The sequence below is a fragment of the Festucalex cinctus genome, chromosome 4 (assembly GCF_051991245.1).
Source record: "Festucalex cinctus isolate MCC-2025b chromosome 4, RoL_Fcin_1.0, whole genome shotgun sequence".
NCBI classification, from domain to species: Eukaryota; Metazoa; Chordata; class Actinopteri; order Syngnathiformes; family Syngnathidae; genus Festucalex; species Festucalex cinctus.
Window position 1 is genome coordinate 6,006,432 of NC_135414.1, and position 24,021 is coordinate 6,030,452.

Sequence of the window (24,021 nt, forward strand, 5' to 3'; positions counted from 1 at the left end):
GGAGGAAAGAATAGCAGTCACCTGAGAATAGATTTGCGGAGAGAGCAAGCCTTCAGTCACCTGAAGGTTGACGGTAGATGAGGAAGGTTAAGAAGCTTATAGTTCAAATTCATTCTTAGAAGACTTAATCCCTGCAAAGTCATCAGAAGCATATTCAGAACAATGCTGGGTAGAATTCTGGCAGTGTTCCTCAACTTGCACTCACTGGACAATTTATTAGGCACAATACTCATTAGTGTTGATTGACACTGTTATCAAAGTATTCATTATCATTGGTAATTAATTTTGTGGCTGTTGAGTGCAGATGTCATGTACAGCGGGTATAAAAAGTCTTAAAATTATTTTTCATATTTAAAAAAAGGGCTAAAGTTTATAGATATTCTTAATGTCATCAATAACTTGTAGAACTCAAATGGAAAAAAAATAACTTTAATAATGCGGTTGCACAAGTGTGCACATCCTCTTTTAATTCGTGATATCGCTGTGCTCAGAATTCACTTTCAAATTGATGTTAAACGGGAGTCAGTTTAGCACACAACTGAAACCAATTAAAATAAACGGATTAATCCCAAATAAAGTCCAGCTGTTCTAGTCAGTTATTATTTGGCCCCGTTAACTAAATTGTTTATTTTTGCTTCCCCTCTCATAAACCTTTTTTTTTTTCACAATTATATTCAAGTTATGGAAAAATCATGAGAAAAAATGATAGATCTCAGCCTCATTTTGTTTTTTTATAATCTTAAAAACCTGGCATCTGAACAGGGGTGTGATAAGTCGGAAATGAAAACACATGCAGGGAGAATGCAGGAGATGCTAACACTTATCTATAGCCAGTCCATCCATCCATCCATTTTCTGAACCTCTTGCTTGAATTTTTTTTTTTTTTTTTTTTTTTTTTTTTTTTTTTTTTTAAATACCCACTCACACACATGGGCCTCTCCCAGGCGGAGGATCAAACCCACGCCAACCGGCACCAAAGGCAAGTGACGGTTCCACTCCTCCACCTGGAGCCCCGTTTGCTCGAATGGTAAACAAGACCAACGTCATGCTTCTGACATCACTCACTAGGCCACGCCCTTAAAAGGCAAACACCAGTACGCTGACATTAAATTATGTTTGTATATTTTTATTTTACAATTGCTGTGCTATAATTCTTGTTATCAAAAAAGGGTGGGGATTTTCACCCCTGTCAGTCATGGGCCATTATAATCATCATCACTTTTTTTCCCCTCTCACTGAGGTGTTACACAATCCATCTGTCCAGTCTAATACCCATTGAATTATTAAAGAAAATAGCCATAAAATTCCAATTCCACCAAGTATATTTTCTTTCACAAGCCACAATCCATTAACAGACAACATCTGCAGTCTGGTGTAGTCTGGCTGGTGTGTTTTAGTTGAGTTGACAGCTCCGCAATTTCTATCAGCACCTGTCACCTTCGAAAGTCTGCACATTATGAAAAGCTTATTTTAAAAAATGTCAGGCTTTCCAAAATATTTTTGTAACCTAAACCTTGTGACACTAAAGGACTAAACTGAAAAATGGACTTTGCAGGACATTCGCCTCTGCATCGCGTGTGTTTTTAGTTCCCTGGTTGCTTTCAGTCTTTGTCACTTTAGTCACGTTTATATTTCTTTTTGTAATGAGTTATGACCTGTGTTTCTTTGTTACCACGTGTTACTTGCTGTTTTTGGACTTTGTTAATTGAGTGTTGAGAGTTTTCTGTGTGCCTTGTTTTGCCATTTTTTGTGAATAAATCCCATTTATTTATATATTGGATGAGTCTGTTAAAACACCAAAATAGTAAACATTTTGTTAAATTAATCACAACAGTCATTGGCGATAGTGTGTCTGTACTCCTACCCATAGGTATACTCATTAAAACGCTCTCATATGCCAGCAAACGATACCAGCACTGTAGCTTTATCTTGTAAATGTCTAATAGCTTAATGCTAATACATAATGTGAAATGCAGGACAACGGATAGCAATGTTGTCATAGTATGAACGTTTTCACTAAAGAGCATTCAAACACAAACAGCATACTAGTGAAGGCAAACAATGTAAAAAAAAAATGGTCATGCTAACTTAGCATTAGCATGCTAAACTAACATTAGCATGTAAAAAAGAATGAAATTCAACAAATTAAATTCTGCAGCTTTGCTGCCACTTTCTTGTCTTTTAACAGTGCGTACTATGAAAAATGTGGCATTGCGCAAGTATGAGTGATTAAATGACAATATATTAAGATTATGTATAACACCTTGACAATATAACATCATTCAATTGATGTTTCTCAAAACAGGTTTACTGTATTTCGTACCATCAGTGCTGTACTGTGCCATTTGTGCACTGTGCAGGCACTGTAACAAACGACATTTGCTCGCAATAGCAAGTAAACAGCGCTTTGCCTTGTGAGTTAATAATTCAGGAGTGTTAACTGAGTGAAAACTTGAAAAAGACACATCCACTTAAGTGCTGTTCACGCTGTAGGAGACATGTGACAAGCAGCCAGAAATGCTCCAGTGCACCGCATAGAGCTTTGGCCAGCTTCTGCCTCTCCTTCCTTCCTTCCTTGCTTCCTTCCTTCCTTCCATCATTCCTTCCTTCAAACCTTAAGAAGGTCATCCATCCATGCATCTCATCCCTTGGACACCACAACTTGCGTTTAGATGAGCCAAAGCAGCAGCTGTAAGGCTCCAAGCAAACTAACATAAATGAAACAATAATTGCAAACTCGTTTCTCTGGCTCTGGCGATAATTATTGTTATATATTACTATAGTGTTTTGTTTTGTTTTTCTTTGTCACACAGGAAAGTTGGGAAAGCAGTTGTGCATGCCTGCCTATGATTAAACTGGGCAGCAGGAGAGATGTGTTTTATATGAAACCCACTGGAGGGTAAAGGGGCTGCTTTACTTGCAAAGCCATAATCTGTATTATGCTAAGGAGTACACAGTATATTATGCTTTTTTTTTCTCTTTTTTTTTTTTAAACAATTTAAAACAGTTCCCAGGTGTCTTAATAAAAAGGTCTCTGACTTGCTTCAGTCAAAATATACAAAGAAGAAGGCTATATAGCCCCCTGAGAGTGGCCAATGAGATGTTATGAGTTGTTACAATTCTTTCAAATAACCCAGACTAAAGAGAAGACATTTTCACTCATGTCAGCACTTCATCACCAAGCCAGTCTCTGCAATTTTATTTTAAGTGGCAGAGCTTCACCCAGTGTAACAACCAAGTTATGAAGGAACCTGTCTGTGTATATTATGTTATTGTTGCCACAATGTTACATCACAATAGCAAAATTCAGAATGGCTCACTTACAGGCGTATTTTTCTTAAATAGGAAGCAACCAGACGATTTATGCGTTTGTGTAATTAATTACACACTTGATGGGCGGGCATCTTCAAATAATGATATAATTCTAAACAAGCAATATTGTTTGTGGCATTTCAATTTTCCATGCTTCTGCTATCATTCCTTCGCCTATATTTTATTTTGTCAGGGAGGTAACACCATATATCAGAGAAGAAACACAAACTCTCCAGTCATACTCTAAGGCTAACAAGTCTCTTTATTTGAGTGGGCCTCACACTATTTTATAAAGTCACCTTTCTTTACATGAAATATGTATTGGATATATAGAAATAAGTTTCCATTCATTTCTCAGATGTCTTTGCCTTTTTCAGAAGGTGGAATTTGAAAATGTATTACATTACATTACATTACATTACATTACATTAATCCACATTGGATTTGTAGTTGGCTACAGTTACATTTTATGTGTTTTATAGAAGTAGTTTATGTATACAAAATAATGACATGAAAGGTTTCTGAAGATTGATCTGAAGACAATTGCCAACAGCTTCTAGTGCACAGTGCAAGATCCATAATGGAATATTTAATCATTTTTGTGATGAACTAGAACAAATATTACATGACATTTTGAGTGACCTCTGACCTCATTAAGGAAATGAATGAACAAATATTCCCTCATAGGTGCTCCAACATCTTGTAGAAAAGCTTCCTCATGAGCATAAGCTGCCATAACTAAAATCGGGACGAACTACACATTATCTTGCACTGTCCCAATACTTATGTTCATATAGCGTAGCCTTGAGTGTTGGCATAGTACTGCATATGTGCAGCTCACCCTAATGAGAACAAGTGCTGGAGAAAATGGACAAGGTAATCCATAAATTAATGTGGATGTAAATGTTATTTTCTATGCTGTATCTGATCATGATTACGCATATATAATACACCTTCCAAAATCCCATATGAATTGAAGACATCCTGAATTACTCATAGCAGTTCAATTCAGTATTCGAATATCACACCTGCAGGTTGTTCCTCTTCAACTTTTCTCCCAGTGAGTCTCTTTTGTAGCTCTGTGCATTACAGAGATTGTGATTGGATTTCACGGTGGCCTGTATGCCGTCATTATCATGATAACAACCTAAGACATGAAATGGCTTTCTGGAGTACGTATTGGCATCTTTCAAGGTTCCCTTCTGCTATCTGTTCTCCATCAGTATTGCACAAAACACTTGGGAGACTTGCAACTCTACTGTAACATTATATTATCAATAATTCAGCAGCGATGGCTACTTTCTATACTATTTGCTGTGAAATACTTTGGCTGTATTTGTAATGATTCTTATCATTCCAATGGATTTGGAGTGTAATCCCATCATATATATATATATATATATATATATATATATATATATATATATATATATATATATATATATATATATATATATATATATATATATATATATATATATATATATATATATATATATATATATGCCAAATCACAACAAAAATGCTATATAAATATTTCAAATAAAAACATATACTGCTAGTCCAAAAAGGAGAACTTAATGTAAAAAGTATAAATTGTACAATGTATTGTATATGTATATGTATGTATGTATGTACCTGTATATGTAAATTGTATAATGTACAAAAAGTATAAATTATGCTTAGACCATGATGTAATATGTTAATCCCATAAAAATACTTATTAAAGTGAATACTGTAGACCTGTACAATTATTTTATTTTTTTATTTTTTTTTTAAATCACTCATTCACACACAAGCTCACTTAATGTAAGCCACATGGGTCTCCCAGGCGGAGGAGCGAACCCACGCCAACCGGCACCAAAGGCATTCTAAACTAATCTTATAACACAGATTTGAATGAACATAATTACATTTTGCATTTACTGTGACAAGGATTTATTCTGGCAAGAGAACTAAAATGTTTATTATTTTCTATTTACTGGTGCTTATAAAGTTAAACTAGTTCATATTCCATAGGGGATAACTCACAAAAACACTTTTTCTTTCTATGAAAATTCATTCATTCCTTATGCATCAACCTTATAATTATTTAAAAAATAATAATAATAAAAATTAAAAAAACAAAGAAAAGAAAGCAAAGAAGGAATGGTATTAATATTAGCAATATTAGGCCGGTATTTTCTAAGTATTGGATCTGTACAAAATCTTTCAATAATGCACAATGCACATCATAGGGCTGTTTCCATACAGAGGACGCTTGGCTCTGAAATTTTGTTGTGCTACAGTGACCTCTCGTGGTTGAATGCTATACTCGTTCCTGTGTGGCGTTTGCATTATGTTGGATCCCGCTTCATTTTCTACTCATACACTGGCTTCCTTTCCATGTTCCAATGAAATCCATGTGAGTGAAAACTCACATTGTTCCTTAGTGTGATTTTTTCTTTTGTTTTTTAATGGTCCCTAACCAGTCTCCATATTATCACTTTATTGTCTTCTTAAAGGCATAACCAACATGAAGTTTAGTTCAATAAACATTGACCACCAGCTCTTCTTTTCTCTTTGACTTATCCGTTGTGCTGCCACACCTTCCTGCATTTCACTTCTGACATCATTGTGTCTACTAGACAAATGAAACGAGGATGAGCAGTGGCTGATTAATGGCCATATTGTGAAAAGGAATGGTTAGGCCTGTAGTGGGTTTGTCATGCCACATAAACTCCCAAATGGTGTTTCGCTCAACCATCAGCATTTATCCTCCAGACACACTCTTCTTCGTGCTTGGACTTCCCCCACCACCGACTCACTCATCCAATCACAAATCACACTCAGACATCTTCACCACGTTGGAACTTGTGCAACACACAAACAACTGCTAGATTGCTATGGTACCAAGTCAATGTAGCTTGCCTGTCTTTATGTGTTATAGTGACAGATGAAGCTACTGAAGTATTCTCAAGTCCTAAAATTGGAGACTTAAGTCTGACTCGACTCAAGCGATGTGAATCCCGTCCCGGCCACAAAACTCGTTAATTAGAATACTGTACACACTTGAGGCGATGCAATGACATTATTGCCACATCATTTTGTAGTTTTCTGTCTTCGTCTACTACATATTAAAGTGATTCTCAACATGTGGTATGGGCTCCCTCTAGAGGTATGTGAAAGAATCGCTGCCCACAGTAGGTTCCATATTTCAGAATTATTAGTAAAAGTTTTCGTTGACATTTTGGTTTTTTTTCTGTCTGAATCATTGAGTGAGGGGTACTACTGTTGATCATGGTCGAGTTTTTTTTTTTTTTTTTTTTTGTACATTGACATAGAGTTGGCTGTGTGGATGCTTGTCCTTCAGTCTGTCACAATTACGCATTTTGTATAACAATAATGATTGTGCTGACACATTTTTAGGTGCAGTGTCAGTGTGTTAAAAGCATAACAACGAATACAAAGTTGAACAGCAGGTCACATCTCTGGTGGGCCTCAACGTGCACCTCAGTGATGAGATTCTAACTTCTAACTTGACACCAGAACCACCTGTGCCGGGTAGTCAGACGCTCAGATCAAGAGTATGTGATGGATTGATGTGCGAGTATTCACATAAAACCACACTGACAAGACTTGCATGTCTTTGCAAGCCTTTGTAACGGCGGGATAAAGCCCAGATTTTGTTCGTAAAACAGTGGCAATGCCGCAAAGATGAAGCTGCATCATCATTCGAATGATTTATCGCCCGCTGGATTGTAACGCCCTTCAAAAGCAATAACGGATTATCCACACGTTATGACTTAGATGCTCTGTGTTTGTTTGGTTTCAAAAGGCAAAGGTGGGATGATGTCACATCTAAATATACACCTTTTCGTCATATGATATAGTCAAGTGAGGTGACCTCATTTCATGAAAAAAAATAATAATAATAACACCATATATAGAGAGTTCAAGGCAGGCATCCATACCTTCAAACGTTCGGCACAGAAGATACAGTGAACAAGTGTAAAACGTAAACTATAAATTGAGAAAAATCTACGTTAAATTTTCTGTAGTATATTCAATGTAAACTGGGGCCTTATTCTGTTATGTTGACAATCTATTTAGCAAACGCATTCATTCGCAGTTCAAAGACTTTTTTTTTAATTTTTTTTTTATGCGCATTACTTTCTTTGTGACATGGTGGGTTAATGATTTGCATGCAATTCCTCGCATCCTTCGCTGTCAATTCCTCCTGCACACCAGCAGCATACCATTACTGACATGGCTCACATTGGGACTGCATGAGCTAACCAGAGCGGCTCGGCTGGGTGGAGTACACTTGTTTTAAAAGAAAATGTCGTTAAAATGTAGAAAATGTAGACCACAGTTAGTCAAGTTGGGGTGGCATTGTTTATTGTTACAAGATTTAAAAATAATAATAATAATTAAAAAAAAGCCTGAGGTCAACGAAGGGGAAGTGAAGAAATAGTTTTCTTGTGAAATATTAAGAAAAGGTCTGTGGTGATTACCTAATACACTTTGTGACACTGACAAGGTTAATCAGAATTTTGACCGCAAAAACTGTGCAATAATTGCATGTTTAAAGTCATGCTTTGCAAACACTTTTTTAAATATATATATATATATATATATATATATATATATATATATTATACATTGACCAGGCTAGCCCACGAATAATGAAAATGTGTGTATAATTATTGGGATTTTTTTTCCCTCTTTTTTTGTGAACTAACGCAGAAAAAAAATCTTTAAAAAAAAAAACCTGACAAACATTCAACATTTACTACAAGTGGGAAGCTATTGTGGGAAAAAAAAGATGAAAAAAATTAACAAAAATAAAATACTGTATACTAAAATTTTTTAAGAAAAATAATGGAAAAGAACAAATCTTTGAATATGCGAACCCCCGGGGCCAAACCATGACTCTGCGTGGGGTCAACTGTAGCGTGGGGTCAAATGTGATACAGTCTATTACCGTATATTTTCAAATGCTGTTTCAAATGAGTATTACTTATTTCCAAAAGCATATTACTAACAATAAAATCATTTTGCCAGAGGCTGAGCTACACTGTTTGTGTAAACTAGTGGGTAAAGTTGGAATTTGATATGCGTCTTTGCTATTCTGAAACAAAAAAAAAAAAAACATCTGAAAATGAATATATGAAATATACTAACTGTCTACAACTCACCCAAAATGGGTCAATATCCCACGTTTGGGTCCCCAAGGACAAGGTGAGAATCATATATTGTGAAAAATTTCATGAAAATTACCAAATTGTGGCATAAAAGGCATTAGCCCAATGCCAGCGATATTCTTTATCCTCTGCGAAGAAACACAAATGTTAATGCATCTTTGTGAGAAGTTTTGACTGGCTCCGCGTGTATCCATCTGAATTTCTGTATTATTCTGTCCCCAGGTGGCCAAGGAACTCACACCAGAAAGAAGCGCACAATGTCCATGGAATTGAAAGAAAAAAAATGTGGCAAAAACTGGTAAAATGTGCATCACGTTACATTATATCCTATATAAGAAAACATTCTAAAAATGTCAAGCCAACCAGCAAAACAAAACAAATTGTGTTTTTCTGTATGTAGTTTTTTTTTATTATTATTATTATTATACTAGTATATATCATGATAAACATATTGCTGAAAATGTTGTTCTTGGAGTCTCGTAATGTTAATATACTACAATGACTTTCCAGGGTTACAATTTTGAGTGCCCCATAAAGGGTTAAATGAAGTGAGTTACTAGCAGATTAGTCACAGGGGATTGACTGACTGGCCTGTCCTCCTACCCCACCCGTCACGACCTTTACAGCCATACAGTATGCGACGTGAACCATAAAATAAATTACGTTGCCAATAAATTCAAGTGACAGTCGTTGCCATTTCAAAGAGTATACATTTTCACCAGCGTCTCAAAGTCTGATACTTACCAACGCCGCAGGCCGCTGAAGGTATTCCGCAAAGTGTTTGATGCGCTAATGAGGGGGCATGAAACTGGACCGAGAGCAAAAGCAGTGGCCGGGGGCAGGTGTCGAAAGCTGAGTTGGTAGTAAGCGGTGGTGTCACGAGGATGGATGGCTGTCCTGTCCCCATCGATGCATTGGTAAAGTGACATCAGCATCAACTGTGAAATTGCTCATCGATGACTAGGGGAGGGCCTCCCTCCATGTGAATATAAAGGCCAGAAGCCCACTCCCACCAAAGGGTTGATCAACAAGTTTGACTCCTCTCTCCACGTACCTGTAGTCCTATGACAACAACTAAAACAAAACAAAATTCATAGCTTGGATTTAAGGCAAAACTGGTAAGCTATTGTCTTGAGTATTTTCTGTTTCCTTGACAAAAATAATCCCATTTTTCTCTTAACCCAATATTTTATTTATTTTCAGCTCATCATCAGCATGTTTGTGCTACGCTGCTTGGAAACAACTATTTTGATACTCCTCTTTGCAAGTTTGCACACAGATGCGAAACCAGTTAGGTAAACGCCTTTCGAATGTGTGGAATGTCATTACTATCTTTTCCAGTCAAGGAATATTAAAAATTTATGAAGTCTCTCATTTTCATTCATCATCTTTTCCTCACTGTCTGCCATATTTTTGTGTGCAGAAAGAGAACCATCAGCGAGGTACAGTTAATGCACAATGTTCAGGAGCACAAACAAGTCGGGGAGAGACAGGAATGGCTCCAGGAAAAGTTAAAGGACATTGTTACTAGTGCCAACACTCAACATGGACAATCAGCCCAAATCAAAAATATATTCCCAAATGAGGTTCTTGGAGAAATACCAGACTGACCATTGTGGACATATTCTCTACTGTGTATTTGCTATGTGTTTTTATTTATTAATGCATTATATAAAAAAAATAAAAATAAAATAAAATAAAGAATAAGTTGTTTCTTTAGTAATCATAATTGTCAATGTCACTTAATTTCTTGTTTGCATTCTTTTTGAACACTAAAAAAAATATTTTATAATGTATATATTAATTCACGACACATCTAATGTGAAATAGGAGTAACCTGCTGTAGTACGGTAAAGCAGCGAGACTATCTGTAAAACATTTTATTAACCTCATATTTAAACAATTTTATTTAAGGACGTGTCAGAAATCCCCCTAACCAAATATAACAGAAATAGAAAGTCAATTTTTTACATATGTTTGTAGTATATTTAAATTTAGGAAAAGTAGATTCAAGTCGATTTAAATTTCTGAATTGGAAAAACGTTAAGACACATATCGCGAGATTTGACAATTATTATTTTTTTCTTCGATACTTCAAAGGCGAAATTATTAAAAGAAAAAAAGATTGAGAATTTATTTTATAATGTATTCATTTTAAAATGCGACATATTTTACTACTATTCTAATTAAAAAAAAATAGTTTTTTTAGTTCTAAAATTCCGACGTGAAGTGCGTCACAACGTCACGTGACGTCAGCTACATGACTGTTTTGAAAGGTTGCTGGCTAGCTGGTTAGCTGTCTGGATTACACTTCGGCGGCGACTACGCCAGCTAGGTAACTAACTATTCTTATATTTTGCGATACGCTCATAGTGTTTGTGCCACTGCAGTGCTGCGCTGGTCAACATTCTATGAAATAATGTCGAAATTTGGTTGTAAATTGGTGCTTGTTATACGGCCGCTAGTGCTAGCTAGCTGTGTAGGAGCGCTAACGCAGGAAACTCGCTAAGCTAATGCTAATGGTAAATTTCCTTATATAGTCTGATATAGTCTGATCGACTGTTTTTATGATTGAATGTCACACTTTGGGAGAGTAATAGGATGTAATTTATTCAAAACCACGTCACTGTTGAATTCTGTCGAAACGATTTCGATAAGTGCTAACAGCTAGTGGTGCATTTTATGTGGAGTTTTGATTAGCGGACCCAGTTGGCGACTACTTGAATATGAAGAGTGACACTTCCGGAGTGGACTTCCCCTTGGACGGGTGATGGCAACGCGTCTACAGTCATATGACAGTAACTCCAGTGACACCGAAAACTGGGAACGGAAAGCGACCAGCCGACCTCGCAAACTGTGCAAGCATTCGAGGTGAGCTAACCGAAGGCGATCAGCGGGCAACTGAAGAGCTAATTCAGTATGAGTTATTAGAGAAGAAGCAAACCACGTCGATATGAGACTGTAAGTACAACAATGTAATTTGATGTGTGCCTCATTACAAACTGTACCGTTTGAAAGTCTGACTGATGTTTTTTTTTTTTTTTTTTTTTTTTTTTTTTTTTTTTTTTTTTGAGTATCTATATAATTCAGAAGATGAGTGAATAACTGGCAAATGCTTGCGGTTGTTATCTTGCAGAACTGTTTATCTGGATGCCATATTTTGGTGGTATTTGTAATAATTGGTTACTTTAACTCATTCATGCCTTTGACAAGTATACTTGTCAATTATATTATTTGTACTGGGTAGGGCTGCTCGATTATTGAAAAAATAATAATCACGATTATTTTGGCAATAATTGAAATCATGATTATTCAAACGATTATTTTTTTGGTACAAAACAAGAAAATGGTCAAGCATTTAAAAATATTAAGACCAATTAAAAAAATAGAAACACTATAATTATGTAAGTTCCTTTTGGAACAAACGGAATTTATAATAATATAATATATTTAATTATTTATGTATTATTTATTTATGGCAAAATCTTGAAGTTGGAGTGCAGCATGTGCACTGTGCAATAGGACGATCATTATTTTTTGGTACAAAACAAGAACATGTTTAAATGTAAAACAAAAAAATATATTAAGACTAATAAAATTATTTGAAACACTATAATTATGCAAGTTCCTTTTGGATGAATTTTTTTTTATTTAAAATTATTTATACAATTTTAAAAAGGTGCAAATGTAAATTTAAACAACTCAAAAATTAGTATTAATATTTTATTTTTTACAATTATGCTGATTTTGTAATTGAGTGTAGTAATTGAAATTGTAATTGAATTTATTATGATTATTTGCACAGCCCTAGTACGGGGATATATGGAGATCTGATTATGCTCCACTGTAAATGTCAAACTTGGAAACAACTTTACTGATGCCCAACCACCAGTACATGTAATCATTTCTGCATTTTATACAAAATAAAAACAGTTTGAGAGTCCATGGGAGTAGTGACTGCATTTTGTGCAACCTACATTTTTCTACTGTCAATTAAAAAAAAAAAAAAAAAAAAAAAAAAAAAAAAACGGGACAAGGCAGAAAGTAGAGAGTCTATTCTGTCATTCGGTAGATTCATTTTATATAGAATTATTTAACATAATATTGTGTGGGTAACGGTATTGACAATTTTGAAATTTTCTAAAATGTCTGGCAGTGAATTAATAACAGCTATAATGTAGTTCAGTGTAGAACACAACAATGAACATTAAATTAACGTAAAATTAAACAGAAAATCATGATCTTTGTGAAAACATTGTACAATTTAAAGCTGAACAATTTTGAAGAAAAAAATGCTCTTTTGAAGCTCAGTGAGTTGAAGTCTTGCAAAATTGATTTGACTCTTTGCACTAGAGGTCAGTTTTTTTCCCCCCCAGAAAATTTGGTTGAACTCCCAAGTTGTACTACTTTTGGGTCGTTTGGATTTGCAGGTTTTACTGACATGTAGACAGTCATTTTAGTTGGGAGGTGTGTAGTTGGAATTGCTTCTTATCTAATTGTTGACGCGGCCTGACTGCATTCTGTGTGCATTAATCATACTTGAATCACAACACTTGTGCACGGGATGAATGAGATGCAAATGAGATGAATCCGAACTGGCGGCACAGCTCGCGCGGTCGTAGCTCCCTCACAATGAACTGAAATGTCTTGCGCTTGATGTCTACGCACGTTGAGTCATCTTTTGTGTCGAAGCGCAGCAGTCAAGCTCGCGCATCTCGAGTGGAGGCCCAACAGAGGAAGATGAGCCTGCATGGTGCCAGCGGGGGCTGCGACCGCTCACGTGACCGCCGCCGCTCCAGCGATCGCTCCAGGGATTCCTCGCATGAGAGAGAGGGCCAGCTCACGCCCTGCATTCGCAACCTCACCTCACCCACCCGCCAACACAACACTGGTGAGGATGATAGGTGGGGGTGTCGGGGTCAGGGTACACAGCTCTCGGTGGCTTGTGCAGAGAGCTCGCATTGGTTTTACATCCTTGTTTCACAAATTCTTTTTTTTTTCTCCCCCTCTGCAGAAATTAGCTGGGAAAACTCAGCAATTGGCAGTTTTTGTGTTTTCTGGAAAGCTATAAGATGCTACAAAATAATACCAAAGTCCTAGATAACAGTAAAGTAGTAGTAGTCGTAGTAGTCGTAGTAGTAGTAGTAGTAGTACATGAGTTGGTTTCACCAAAGTAGTAGTAGTAGTAGTACATGAGTTGGTTTCACCAAAGTAGTAGTAGTACAGAGTTGGTTTCACCAAAGTAGTAGTAGTAGTAGTACATGAGTTGGTTTCACCAAAGTAGTAGTAGTACAGAGTTGGTTTCACCAAAGTAGTAGTAGTACAGAGTTGGTTTCACCAAAGTAGTAGTAGTAGTAGTACATGAGTTGGTTTCACCAAAGTAGTAGTAGTACATGAGTTGGTTTCACCAAAGTAGTAGTAGTAGTAGTAGTAGTAGTAGTACACGAGTTGGTTTCACCAAAGTACTAGTAGTAGTAGTAGTAGTAGTAGTAGTACATGAGTTGGTTTCACCAAAGTACTAGTAGTAGTAGTAGTACATGACTTGGTTTCACCGAAGTAGTAGTAGTAGTAGTAGTAGTAGTAGTAGTACATGACTTTGTTTCACCGAAGTAGTAGTAGTAGTAGTAGTAGTAGTACATGAGTTGGTTTCACCAAAGTAGTAGTAGTAGTAGTAGTAGTAGTAGTAGTAGTACATGAGTTGGTTTCACCAAAGCATGTGCTGACTATAAAACGAAAGGAGGGGAAAAAAACAAAGTAAAAGAAAACATGTCAAGCCAGGGTTTCCTCCAGTGATTTATAGGCCTGGCTTCCTTATCCAATTTCCACAGCACAATTAACTCATTCAATCCCAGCAATTTTCACTGAAGCAACAACCCCCTTCACTCCTGGCTGTTTTACTGCATTTTGACTGATTTTCCAAGGCCCACAAAATTTTGTGTTCTATTGCTGTAAAAACATGGAAACTACCAAAAGAAAGATTAGAGCAGGTGTGTCAAATATACAGCCCGCGGGCCGAATCAGACCCCCAAAGGGGTTTAATCCTGCCCGCGATACAACTTTGTAAAGTTAAAAAAAATAGAGTTGTACTGTCGTACCAATAAATCAGCCAGTCACAATCAAATATATAAATTTATAATTTCGCAAGCAGTCCTCAGATGAGTAATTTAACTTGTACACGGAATCGCCGTGGAAGTCATTAATTTACACACAACTTAAAGTTACGGTTCGTTTAAATCATAGACCAACATAAATGCGTTAAATACAACACAAATTCAATTACTGGTAACACAAATACATATAACAGGGATTATACGTCCTTATAACTTCATTAACTGTGCCGCACAATGCATTCTGGGAACTATATATATATGCAAAACAGGTAGATTTAACACGTCCGGAACTCATATAGGCAAAGTGTTGCCATGTTTCATTTGCATTCGTGTTATTTTTTTAAACAATAGATTACAGTTGAGCTCCGTAATTTAGGGCTGGCCCAAAAATCACAAAAATCTGCGTATAATTGACGGCAATTGTTTTTAAGTTATATTTCATTATTTTACCGATTCAGCCCACTTAGTAATATATTTTCCTCCATGCGGCCCCTGAGCTAATATGAGTTTGACACCCCTGGATTAGAGTCTCTTTTTTTTTTTTTTTTTTTTTTTTTTTTTTTTCTCAACAGGAAAAAAAAAAGTGTATTTCTATCTGGTTCTGTTTTGCAGCAATTAGAATTTGAATATAGCTAAGTTTCAGCATTATTCACAAACCTGTAGAAAACACTGGCAAAAAGAGGTTGTTGCATCATGGCCCTGATTGATCTCTTATACTCTGCTGCCGTTTTTGTAATAACAACCATTGCTTCAACCGTTCTCTTCAGTTCAGGGGCTGCATTAAAGCCTTCTGTATGCTCTCGCATTTAAAAAAAACACACAAAAAAAACGTATATACTGATAATATTTAAAAATAGAACGTTTTTGGGAGCAAATGAGTTAATAGTTAGCAAATAGTATTGTCACTCGTTTTTAGGGATGGACTGATGATCAGCCGGGCTGATTACCGGTGCCGATATTTGGAATTTTGACGAATATCGGCAACGGCCTTTTTATAAGGCCGATAAAGCTGCTGTATCACTGAGCAGCCAGTACTTCCGATCTTAGCGAATTTTGGGGTTTTGTCAAAGTTTGTAAAATGTTGCAAAAAATAACATTTTTTCTTATTGCAAAGACAACAATTTTTAACAAGTTTTCACTGTATACTCTGCGAACATCTTTGGAAACCTTTTATGAACCCTGACGAAAAGCCAAAATTCGCTAAGTTCGTTGCACAGCGGTCTTGGAAATCAATTTAAAACTGGGTTAACTGAAGGGAATTTTTATTGATTTTATTTATTTAAAATTTCACTTTATAAGAGATGCTGCCGAGACTGGGAACTCCCTTTACTTTTTTGTTTTTGTTAACAATTTAAACAAAAATAAGTAAGTTTTCAATTTCAATTCCGGTGTTGTTAACATTTTTGTTCTCCATATGGTTAAATTAAAAGAAAATAATTCCCTTTTAACAAATATACTCAATGGCATCCCAACAATAAGTTTTGTTTTTCTTTACGCTAACATTTTCAGTTTTACTGCAATTGCATATCGGCACCAAATATCGGTTATCAACTTCCTTGACTACTAATAAACGGTATTGGCCCTGGAAAGGACATATCGGTCTATCGTGCTCTCATTTTTTTACATTTGAATATCTCCACACAGAAAGTTCCTACCTGGAAGATATATGGCCGAGCATTATCGTAGCATTTGTATGTATCCAATTCTGAGGAGAATTTTGTTGTTGGCTAACCTTGCTCTCTCAAGATGAATTCTTGCGGTATTTGTGAGTTCACAAACTCCGGAGAATAGATCTTGTACCGCTCCCGCTGATAACCGCCAGCGGTTCGGACCAATCACAGAGTAACATTGTGTTTGGGGGCAGGATATGCAACTGTGACGAAACCAGGAAGCCAGCGCCGACGCCGGTGCTAACAAACAAACCCAACATGGACGAATGGATGCTACAATTAATTCTGTTCTCGCAGAATTACTCAACGTTTCCTCGTTGAATGTTGAACAGCGAGAGGCGCTTCGTGCATTTTTAGCTGATAAGATGTTCGTGCTTTTTCACTTGTTCGACAAGAACGATGAATGGACACAAACGTGTTTTCATCCGCGGCCGTGATTGGTTAAAACTAGTGTTGTTCCGATACCGTCTTTTGGCTCCCGATAACGATACCGATACCCAGCATTGCAGTATCGGCCGATACCATACCGATACTAAAGGTTTTTTTTTCTCAACATGAAAAAGCTGTCCTGCCATTGGTTTAGAGCATTCAAGGGCCAATAGGATATCTTAGATCGGCATGCAGTGAACATGTCACATACCAGTGAATGTCGTGCATGAGCAAGACACAAGATGCTGCATCCAAAATCCTATATTAGCGTTGGAATTAATGGTATCGGCATGTTACTTGTGAGTGGTCACCGATACCGATACCACTGTTTTAATGCAGTATCGGCACCTCTGCCGATACCAGTATTGGTCCAATCAGCTCCAATTATTGTTCAGAATGTCCCGCCCTTTCCCGACGAAATTACTCTGGGACGGTACCAGATGGATATTGCCAGGTTAGTTGTTGGCACCATCCGATGACAATTGAGGCGTTCTCTTTAGGAAGCAAAATCTAACTGGAAACTTGAGAAGTGATTGAGTATGTGGCGTGACATCATTGATATATCATTGCTTTTGCAGCCATGACATCATCTTTGAAATTATTTTCCAGAAAAGTCCTTTAGTTCTTAGTCATTTCCTCCTTTGTCAACATTTGCGTTGGTAGGGAATGGTAAGTTTGTAGCTTGTTTACTCCCTCGTCATTAGTGTGGTGGGAAACGTACCTTCGCACCAATCGCTATTGGTTGTTGCGGCATTTACTGTATGGTTTCAAAAACCTCAAAGTCTTCTGCAGTGAAATGCTATGAGCTGCAAAACAACCACACTTGTTCAAATCAAATCAGGTACCAGAAAATCCCGTCAATATTAAAATGTCATTCAGAGAATGGCATCGTGCGTGAAAAGTAGAAAAACAGACATACACAATGTTATTTTTCTTTCCTTGTACGTGTAGAGCGCGAGCGTGACGGTGGGCCGTCGTCAAGGCCCGGCAGCCCTCGGCCACAGAGGGTCTCTCCCAGCGGCTCCAGCAGCAGCGGCGTGGTGAGCAGCCGCAACAGCAGCCTGTCCAGCACCGAGGGAACCTTCAAAAGTTTGGGAGTGGGAGAAATGGTGTTCGTGTACGAGAACCCCAAGGAGGGCGCGTCCGGCGCCACCGTCTGCAACCGCAACGTGCGGACGTCCGAGAGGGTCACGCTGATCGTTGACAACACGCGCTTTGTGGTCGACCCCTCCATCTTCACTGCGCAGCCCAATACCATGCTGGGCAGGTACGGAACACGCTGACCGATTGATGACAAATGTTTGCGACTGGATGGTGAAACTTGAAAGTGGATTTCTTTCAGAATGTTTGGATCGGGGCGAGAGCACAATTTCACGCGGCCCAATGAGAAGGGAGAGTTTGAGGTGGCCGAAGGAATCAGCTCAACGGTTTTCCGCGCAATTCTGGTCAGTCGTTTGTCCGCTCGTCACTTCCTTGTGATTCCATACTGCAGTCGTTGCCATCCACTGCACTATATATAGTGTGATGTGAGAAATTATCCAGTTTCACTTCAATTAATTGGTCCAAAAATCATTTAAAAAATAAAATTTATCTTTATTGAACAATGCGAATGGCAGGCAGAACAATTAAATGCAATTCCACTCGATGAGAGAAGATACATAAATAACCTCTGTAAGCACGTTTTGTGACCTCTTTTTTGAGTGGTGTGCCGCAAGGTTTTTAATGAAAAATAATGTGACTGGACTTAATAAAATTTGGGGAAAGCTAATGAATTGGTTCACAACCTTTGGCACCTTGGGATGTGCATTTTCCTCTACAGGACTGTCTCAGAAAATTTGAATAATTCGATGAATTGGCTGATTATACTTAATAATAAATAATATGATGACTAAAATAACATGAATTGGTAACTTAACTCTTACAATAAACCAGAATTACAAACTGAATATTTGACTGTTTTGCAATAATCACAAACATAAACAACAGTCAGGGAAAAAAAGCACAATTTTTCCTGATTTTAAAACTAATATTGGCTGATTAATTACGACTGTAATTGACTTTTGTAGAAATCTCGGTGATAATAATGAAATGAAAATGGTTAAGCATGGAGATGATTGAGTGTTCCTTCTTGTGCCATGTGAGCACATTTTCTTACGCCGTCTTCAAAATAAAGGGGCCCACTTTTGGGTCCCGTCTTCAATCTTATTTTATTTTGTGTAAATGGCAGCTGGATTTTGAGTCCAGTTAGGGTTATCTCATTCATGCTTATTTGGTTGGTGCAGTTAGCACGGTTCGAAGAAGTGAAAATATTGATTCACAATGACTTGCAAAGCAACCACAAGTAAACACGCTCTGCTGACGTGAGTGAGTGGGAGGGAGGAATGTTTGGCTTGGCCACATGACAACCAGGAAGTAAGTAGCTAATAATTAGTTGGACTTCTTGTGATTCCAGCTCATCAACATTCTTTTATTTTTTCTTTCTTTAGTCGTGGTGGTGAGGGAGGGGTGCTAATATTGATTTTGTATTGATCCCTTATTATGTGGACTCATTCTCAACTAAAATTGCCTCTATGTTACATTTTCCACTGGCCTGACTGCGTGTTTTGTGTGTAATTGACAGGATTACTACAAATCAGGGCTAATCCGCTGTCCTGATGGAATCTCCATCCCCGAGTTGCGGGAGGCGTGCGACTATCTATGCATCTCTTTTGACTACAGCACCATCAAATGCAGAGACCTCAGTGAGAATTATATATATATTTTTTTTTTCATTGTAGAAATCAGACACCTTTATTTAAGGGCATATTCTGTCTTTGTAAATATATAGAAAAAAAAAATCACAATCACCAACCTGCGCTGTCATTGTGAGCATTTGTCTCGGCTTGTCCTCAGGTGCCCTGATGCACGAGCTGTCCAATGACGGCGCCCGACGACAGTTCGAGTTCTACCTGGAAGAAATGGTTCTACCTCTGATGGTGGCGAGCGCCCAGAGCGGCGAGCGCGAGTGCCACATCGTGGTCCTCACCGACGATGACGTGGTCGACTGGGACGAAGAATACCCGCCACAGATGGGAGAAGAGTACTCCCAAAGTGAGCGCACCGGACGCCGATAAAACCTCAGTCAGTCTGATGCAAAACTAACCGAAATCTCCTTGCAGTCATTTACAGCACAAAACTGTACAGATTCTTCAAGTATATCGAGAACAGAGATGTTGCCAAGTCCGTTTTGAAGGAGAGGGGTTTGAAGAAAATCCGACTGGGAATTGAAGGTAAGTCCTGGTTCAGTTTAGGTCGATACTGTCCTATTGAGAGATAGTTCTAATATAATTATTATATATATGCCACTCAATTTGAGGTTAACACATGACCGACCGCTTGTCCAGGTTACCCCACATACAAGGAGAAGGTGAAGAAGCGTCCTGGAGGTCGTCCGGAGGTCATCTACAACTACGTCCAGAGGCCCTTCATCCGCATGTCATGGGAGAAGGAGGAGGGCAAAAGCCGCCACGTGGACTTCCAGTGCGTCAAATCCAAATCCATCACCAACCTGGCGGCGGCGGCGGCCGACATCCCCCAGGACCAACTGGTGGTCCTGCATCCGGGCCCCCAGGTGGACGAGTTGGACATCCTGCCCAACCACCCGCCTGGGGGCCACCCCTACAGCAACGAGCCCGACCCCGAGGGACCCCTGCCTGCCATGTGAGGCCTCCGTCGGACCCCGCTCCTGTCCCTCTCGTCCGCCTCCCAGCATGCTGCAGCATGGAGCGCACCATAAGGGGGGCACCATAACCATATTGCCTTGACACCTCCTTCGCAGCCTTAGATAGCCAAGAACCTGGTGGACTGCTTTGATTTTTTTTTTTTTTTTTTTTTTTTTTTTACTTGACCAAAGCAATTTATTTTTTATGTTGGCTATATATTCAGTAAACACCTTACTTATTACTATTATTATTGACAATGTTGTACCCTCATTTGTTGCGTTTGGCTGAACACTCTTGTGGTATCAATGTTTCCTTTCACCAATCGTTCTGTTTGGATTTGACACGTTCCCAGGTGGCCTGATGACTACAATGTGTGCTTTTTACAGAGAAGACTCAGTCATAAGGGGACAGGGGGGGGAATCATCACTTGTCACCCGACCTTCACGTGTTAACAGTGTAACTGGATGTGTTCTGTCTTTGGCTGGATGTGATATGTGCTGTGACGCTCCAACCGCAGATGAAATATTAAAGCAGAGCACATGGGCTGGCACGCTCTCAATCTTTTAGTGCAAAGCTTGAAACTGTTGTGAAAACAAAATGTTCAATAAAGACAAAAAAAGTTTTCCTTGTGTGCTTAAATGTGTTGATTAAAAAATGTAGTTCATCAACAATGGAAAGCTGTTGGAGGATTTATTTCCACATTGATATTGTGGAGCAGAGATGTGAAAGAATCGCTCAAATGGTGACATATGCATTACATAAATATACCAAAGTGAACGAATGAAATGAAATACATGTCTGCTAGGTTTTGAGATGCAGTATACTGTAGGTACTTTAAAGAGTGAACATTTGTTTTTTGAGCCGTAAGTTGGTGTGCAAAAACGTCCTACTACAGTAGTAGAAGAACTTTAATAGTAAAGCTACTGCGTGTACTGAATTGTCTTATTAGTAAGGATAAAGAATACTAACATAAACCTGTGCAGCTAGAACGACTTTACAAAAGTTTTGGGAGAACCAGCCGTAGTTTGATATAAGGCAAAATGTTCTCAATTTGTCAAACTTTTTCTAACAAAGCGTGTTGATTACCCAAACTAATTTGGAAAGATGCATGAAAGTTGATTGTGTGCCGGTAACATTTAATCAAGGGAACATTCATCTGGTGTCAGAACAACCATAAGGGGGCGCTTTAGGTCAGCATTCGACACCCGGTTTGCTCATAGTATTGCATTTTATTCTCATACAAACGTGGTCAAAATTGTTGGTACACCTCTGTTAATGGAGGAAAACCCACAGACGTCACTGAAATCACTTGAAACTTACAAAAGTAACAATTCAACTATCAAAATCAGCATTACTTTTGAATTGTCATTCAACAGAATCATAAAATTATTATTATTATTATTATTATTATTATTATTATTAGTAGTAGTAGTAGTAGTAGTAGTCGTAGTAATAGTAGTAAGCTGCATATACAAATTAGTCAAACACTTTCTCAGCCAACCACCAGAGGGCGAGCACATGGTTGAAGCTGCTTAAATAAGTCACGGCGTCTTGTCGACTGTAAAGAGAAGAATATACCCTGCGATTGGCTGGCAACCAGTCCAGGGTGTCCCCCGCCTACTGCCCAGAACAAGCTGAGATAGGCGCCAGCACCCCCCCCGCGACCCTTGTGAGGAATAAGCGGTCAAGAAAATGGATGGATGGATATATATATATATATATATATATATATATATATATATATATATATATATATATATATATATATATATACATATATATATATATATATATATATATATATATATATATATATATATATATATATATATATATATATATATATATGTTTCCAAGTTTTATTTGGCATTGACATTTGTTGACATAGCCTACTATTTGTTAAATAGTACAATAAAAATTGATGTTTTCCTTAACAATTAATAATTATTAATAGATGTGATCAAAAATAATGAAGATTATCATTTTGGCTATTGTACTTCCCCACATTCTACTACGAGACTTTTATACATGTATCTTAGCCACTTGATGCTTTCACCATCTGCCAGTTCAAATTTGCAACACAATCCATGACACTTGAAGCCATCGTGCTCGGAGACAAAAATGAGGGGCGTTTACTGACATTATGCCTGTGATTTTGTTTTTGTTTTCCTTCTCCCCTGGAGCTGACTTCATTCATCAACTTTGTTTTTCATGGAACTGAGATGTTCACTCATCGGATTTGTGGGACACAAACATATGTCTTGGTGAGCAAGTGATACACAACAAGCACGCCCATGGAACACGGCGCTGTGCAGGAAAAGGTTTTGTTTGTGTTTGTGTGAGAAAAATACTTTCAGCCAAGGGCAAATTTAGGAGTACATCTCGCTGTCCATTTTCAAAATAGCATTTGTACTTTTGGTGAATTTAGGTCATGTTGACTAAAATATAACAAGAAGAGTTTCATAACTAAATTAAGTAACATCTTTCGCAGAGCTGGAGAATATATATGCCTTTGAGTATTGATTTGTTGTCTGTAACTTATAACTAACTTGACATGGATGCTAGTTTTGTTAGCTTGCCTATGGTCTTTTGTATTGTGTGCTAGCATAGGGAGAAAACATTTTGCTTGTTATGGTTATAAATCCTGTACATATGTTGAGCGTAGTGACCATGATGGATTTATTGGGCCTTGAATGGCGGTCCAGTACCACATGGTCCGGGTGCAAAGGTCACCACATTGCCTGAGAGGATTAACACACCTGCCAGCAGCACAATGGACTCTAACGAGTGAGCAGCCACTGGCAAGCCCACAGTGTTGGCGGTGGGCTTAATGCTGTTTGAGCAGCTCACTTCTCAGCAACGTTAGCTCCAGAGTTGACACCTTCGTTAGTGACCTCACAGACTATTACTCTCAGGGGCCCAACGAGGACCCCCAGGAAGGTGACACATTCCTGGGATTAAGGAACACCAGTTAGTGGCATCATTAAGGGTTATTTTCCCTGATGGCTAAGGAATGAGAACAAGAAGAGGCTGAGTTGTTGTTGTTGTTGTTGTTGTTTTGCCCGTGTGAGTTTTTGTGTTTGAGTTGTTTTATTTAATTTGGAGTGTTTTCTTTGTTGAGTGCACATGTGAAAATTACTTAATCTATTTTTCATTTGACTCTACTTAAAACGCCACACTTTTGTTTGTACCAAAAAGATAAAGAGAGAAAAATAAAGCTAAATTTTGCTTGCATTTTTTGGTCCAAGGATTTAAAAGAAAATGACAAAGAGTGTCTCCAATGAGGCAAACATCGCATCTTCTCACACCCTTTGTCCATGTGACGGACACAACCTCGGCTGAGAGGAGCACTCCAGATTCCTGAATGCACTTGAAGTGGCTTCAGACGTCTTGGGACTCTTCATGTAAGAAACTTGACATTTGTGCAATTCCTTTCAGTCACATGGGAAACAGCCAACACACGCACACACAAGGCCAGGAATGTTCTCATTTTCTCCTTCTTTCACTGTTGTTAGCATTCTTACGCTTTACGTTCAACTTCATTGATGCTCCTCAGGACTGACAACTTAAGTCAGCAGAGAAGTCAGAAAGACATATGCAACATATACTTTTG

The 24,021-nt window shown here is 37.9% G+C and overlaps 1 protein-coding gene across 2 annotated transcripts; it reads left to right on the forward strand.

The window, feature by feature from the left end:
• The first annotated feature begins 10,738 nt into the window (after positions 1 to 10,738).
• On the forward strand, positions 10,739 to 21,030 carry btbd10b (BTB (POZ) domain containing 10b). 2 transcript variants are annotated; one of them, XM_077518443.1, is made up of 9 exons: positions 10,739 to 10,833; positions 11,189 to 11,369; positions 13,196 to 13,389; positions 17,659 to 17,974; positions 18,050 to 18,152; positions 19,328 to 19,448; positions 19,600 to 19,797; positions 19,866 to 19,976; positions 20,091 to 21,030. In XM_077518443.1, exons 2-9 carry the CDS (start codon positions 11,269 to 11,271, stop codon positions 20,408 to 20,410), a joined length of 1,464 nt encoding a protein of 487 aa, XP_077374569.1. In that variant the 5' UTR covers positions 10,739 to 10,833; positions 11,189 to 11,268; the 3' UTR covers positions 20,411 to 21,030. The 2 variants fall into 2 exon arrangements, with proteins under 2 accessions (XP_077374569.1, XP_077374570.1); XM_077518444.1 differs by lacking the exon at positions 10,739 to 10,833 and having other exon boundaries at positions 11,312 to 11,459.
• Positions 21,031 to 24,021: the final 2,991 nt, after the last annotated feature.

Coding starts and splice junctions, on each gene's coding strand:
- btbd10b (XM_077518443.1), top strand. CDS start 11,269: ATGGCAACGCGTCTACAGTCATATGACAGTAACTCCAGTGACACCGAA. Junction 11,370..13,195: donor AAACTGTGCAAGCATTCGAG/GTGAGCTAACCG, acceptor GTCGAAGCGCAG/CAGTCAAGCTCGCGCATCTC. Junction 19,449..19,599: donor CATCAAATGCAGAGACCTCA/GTGAGAATTATA, acceptor GCTTGTCCTCAG/GTGCCCTGATGCACGAGCTG.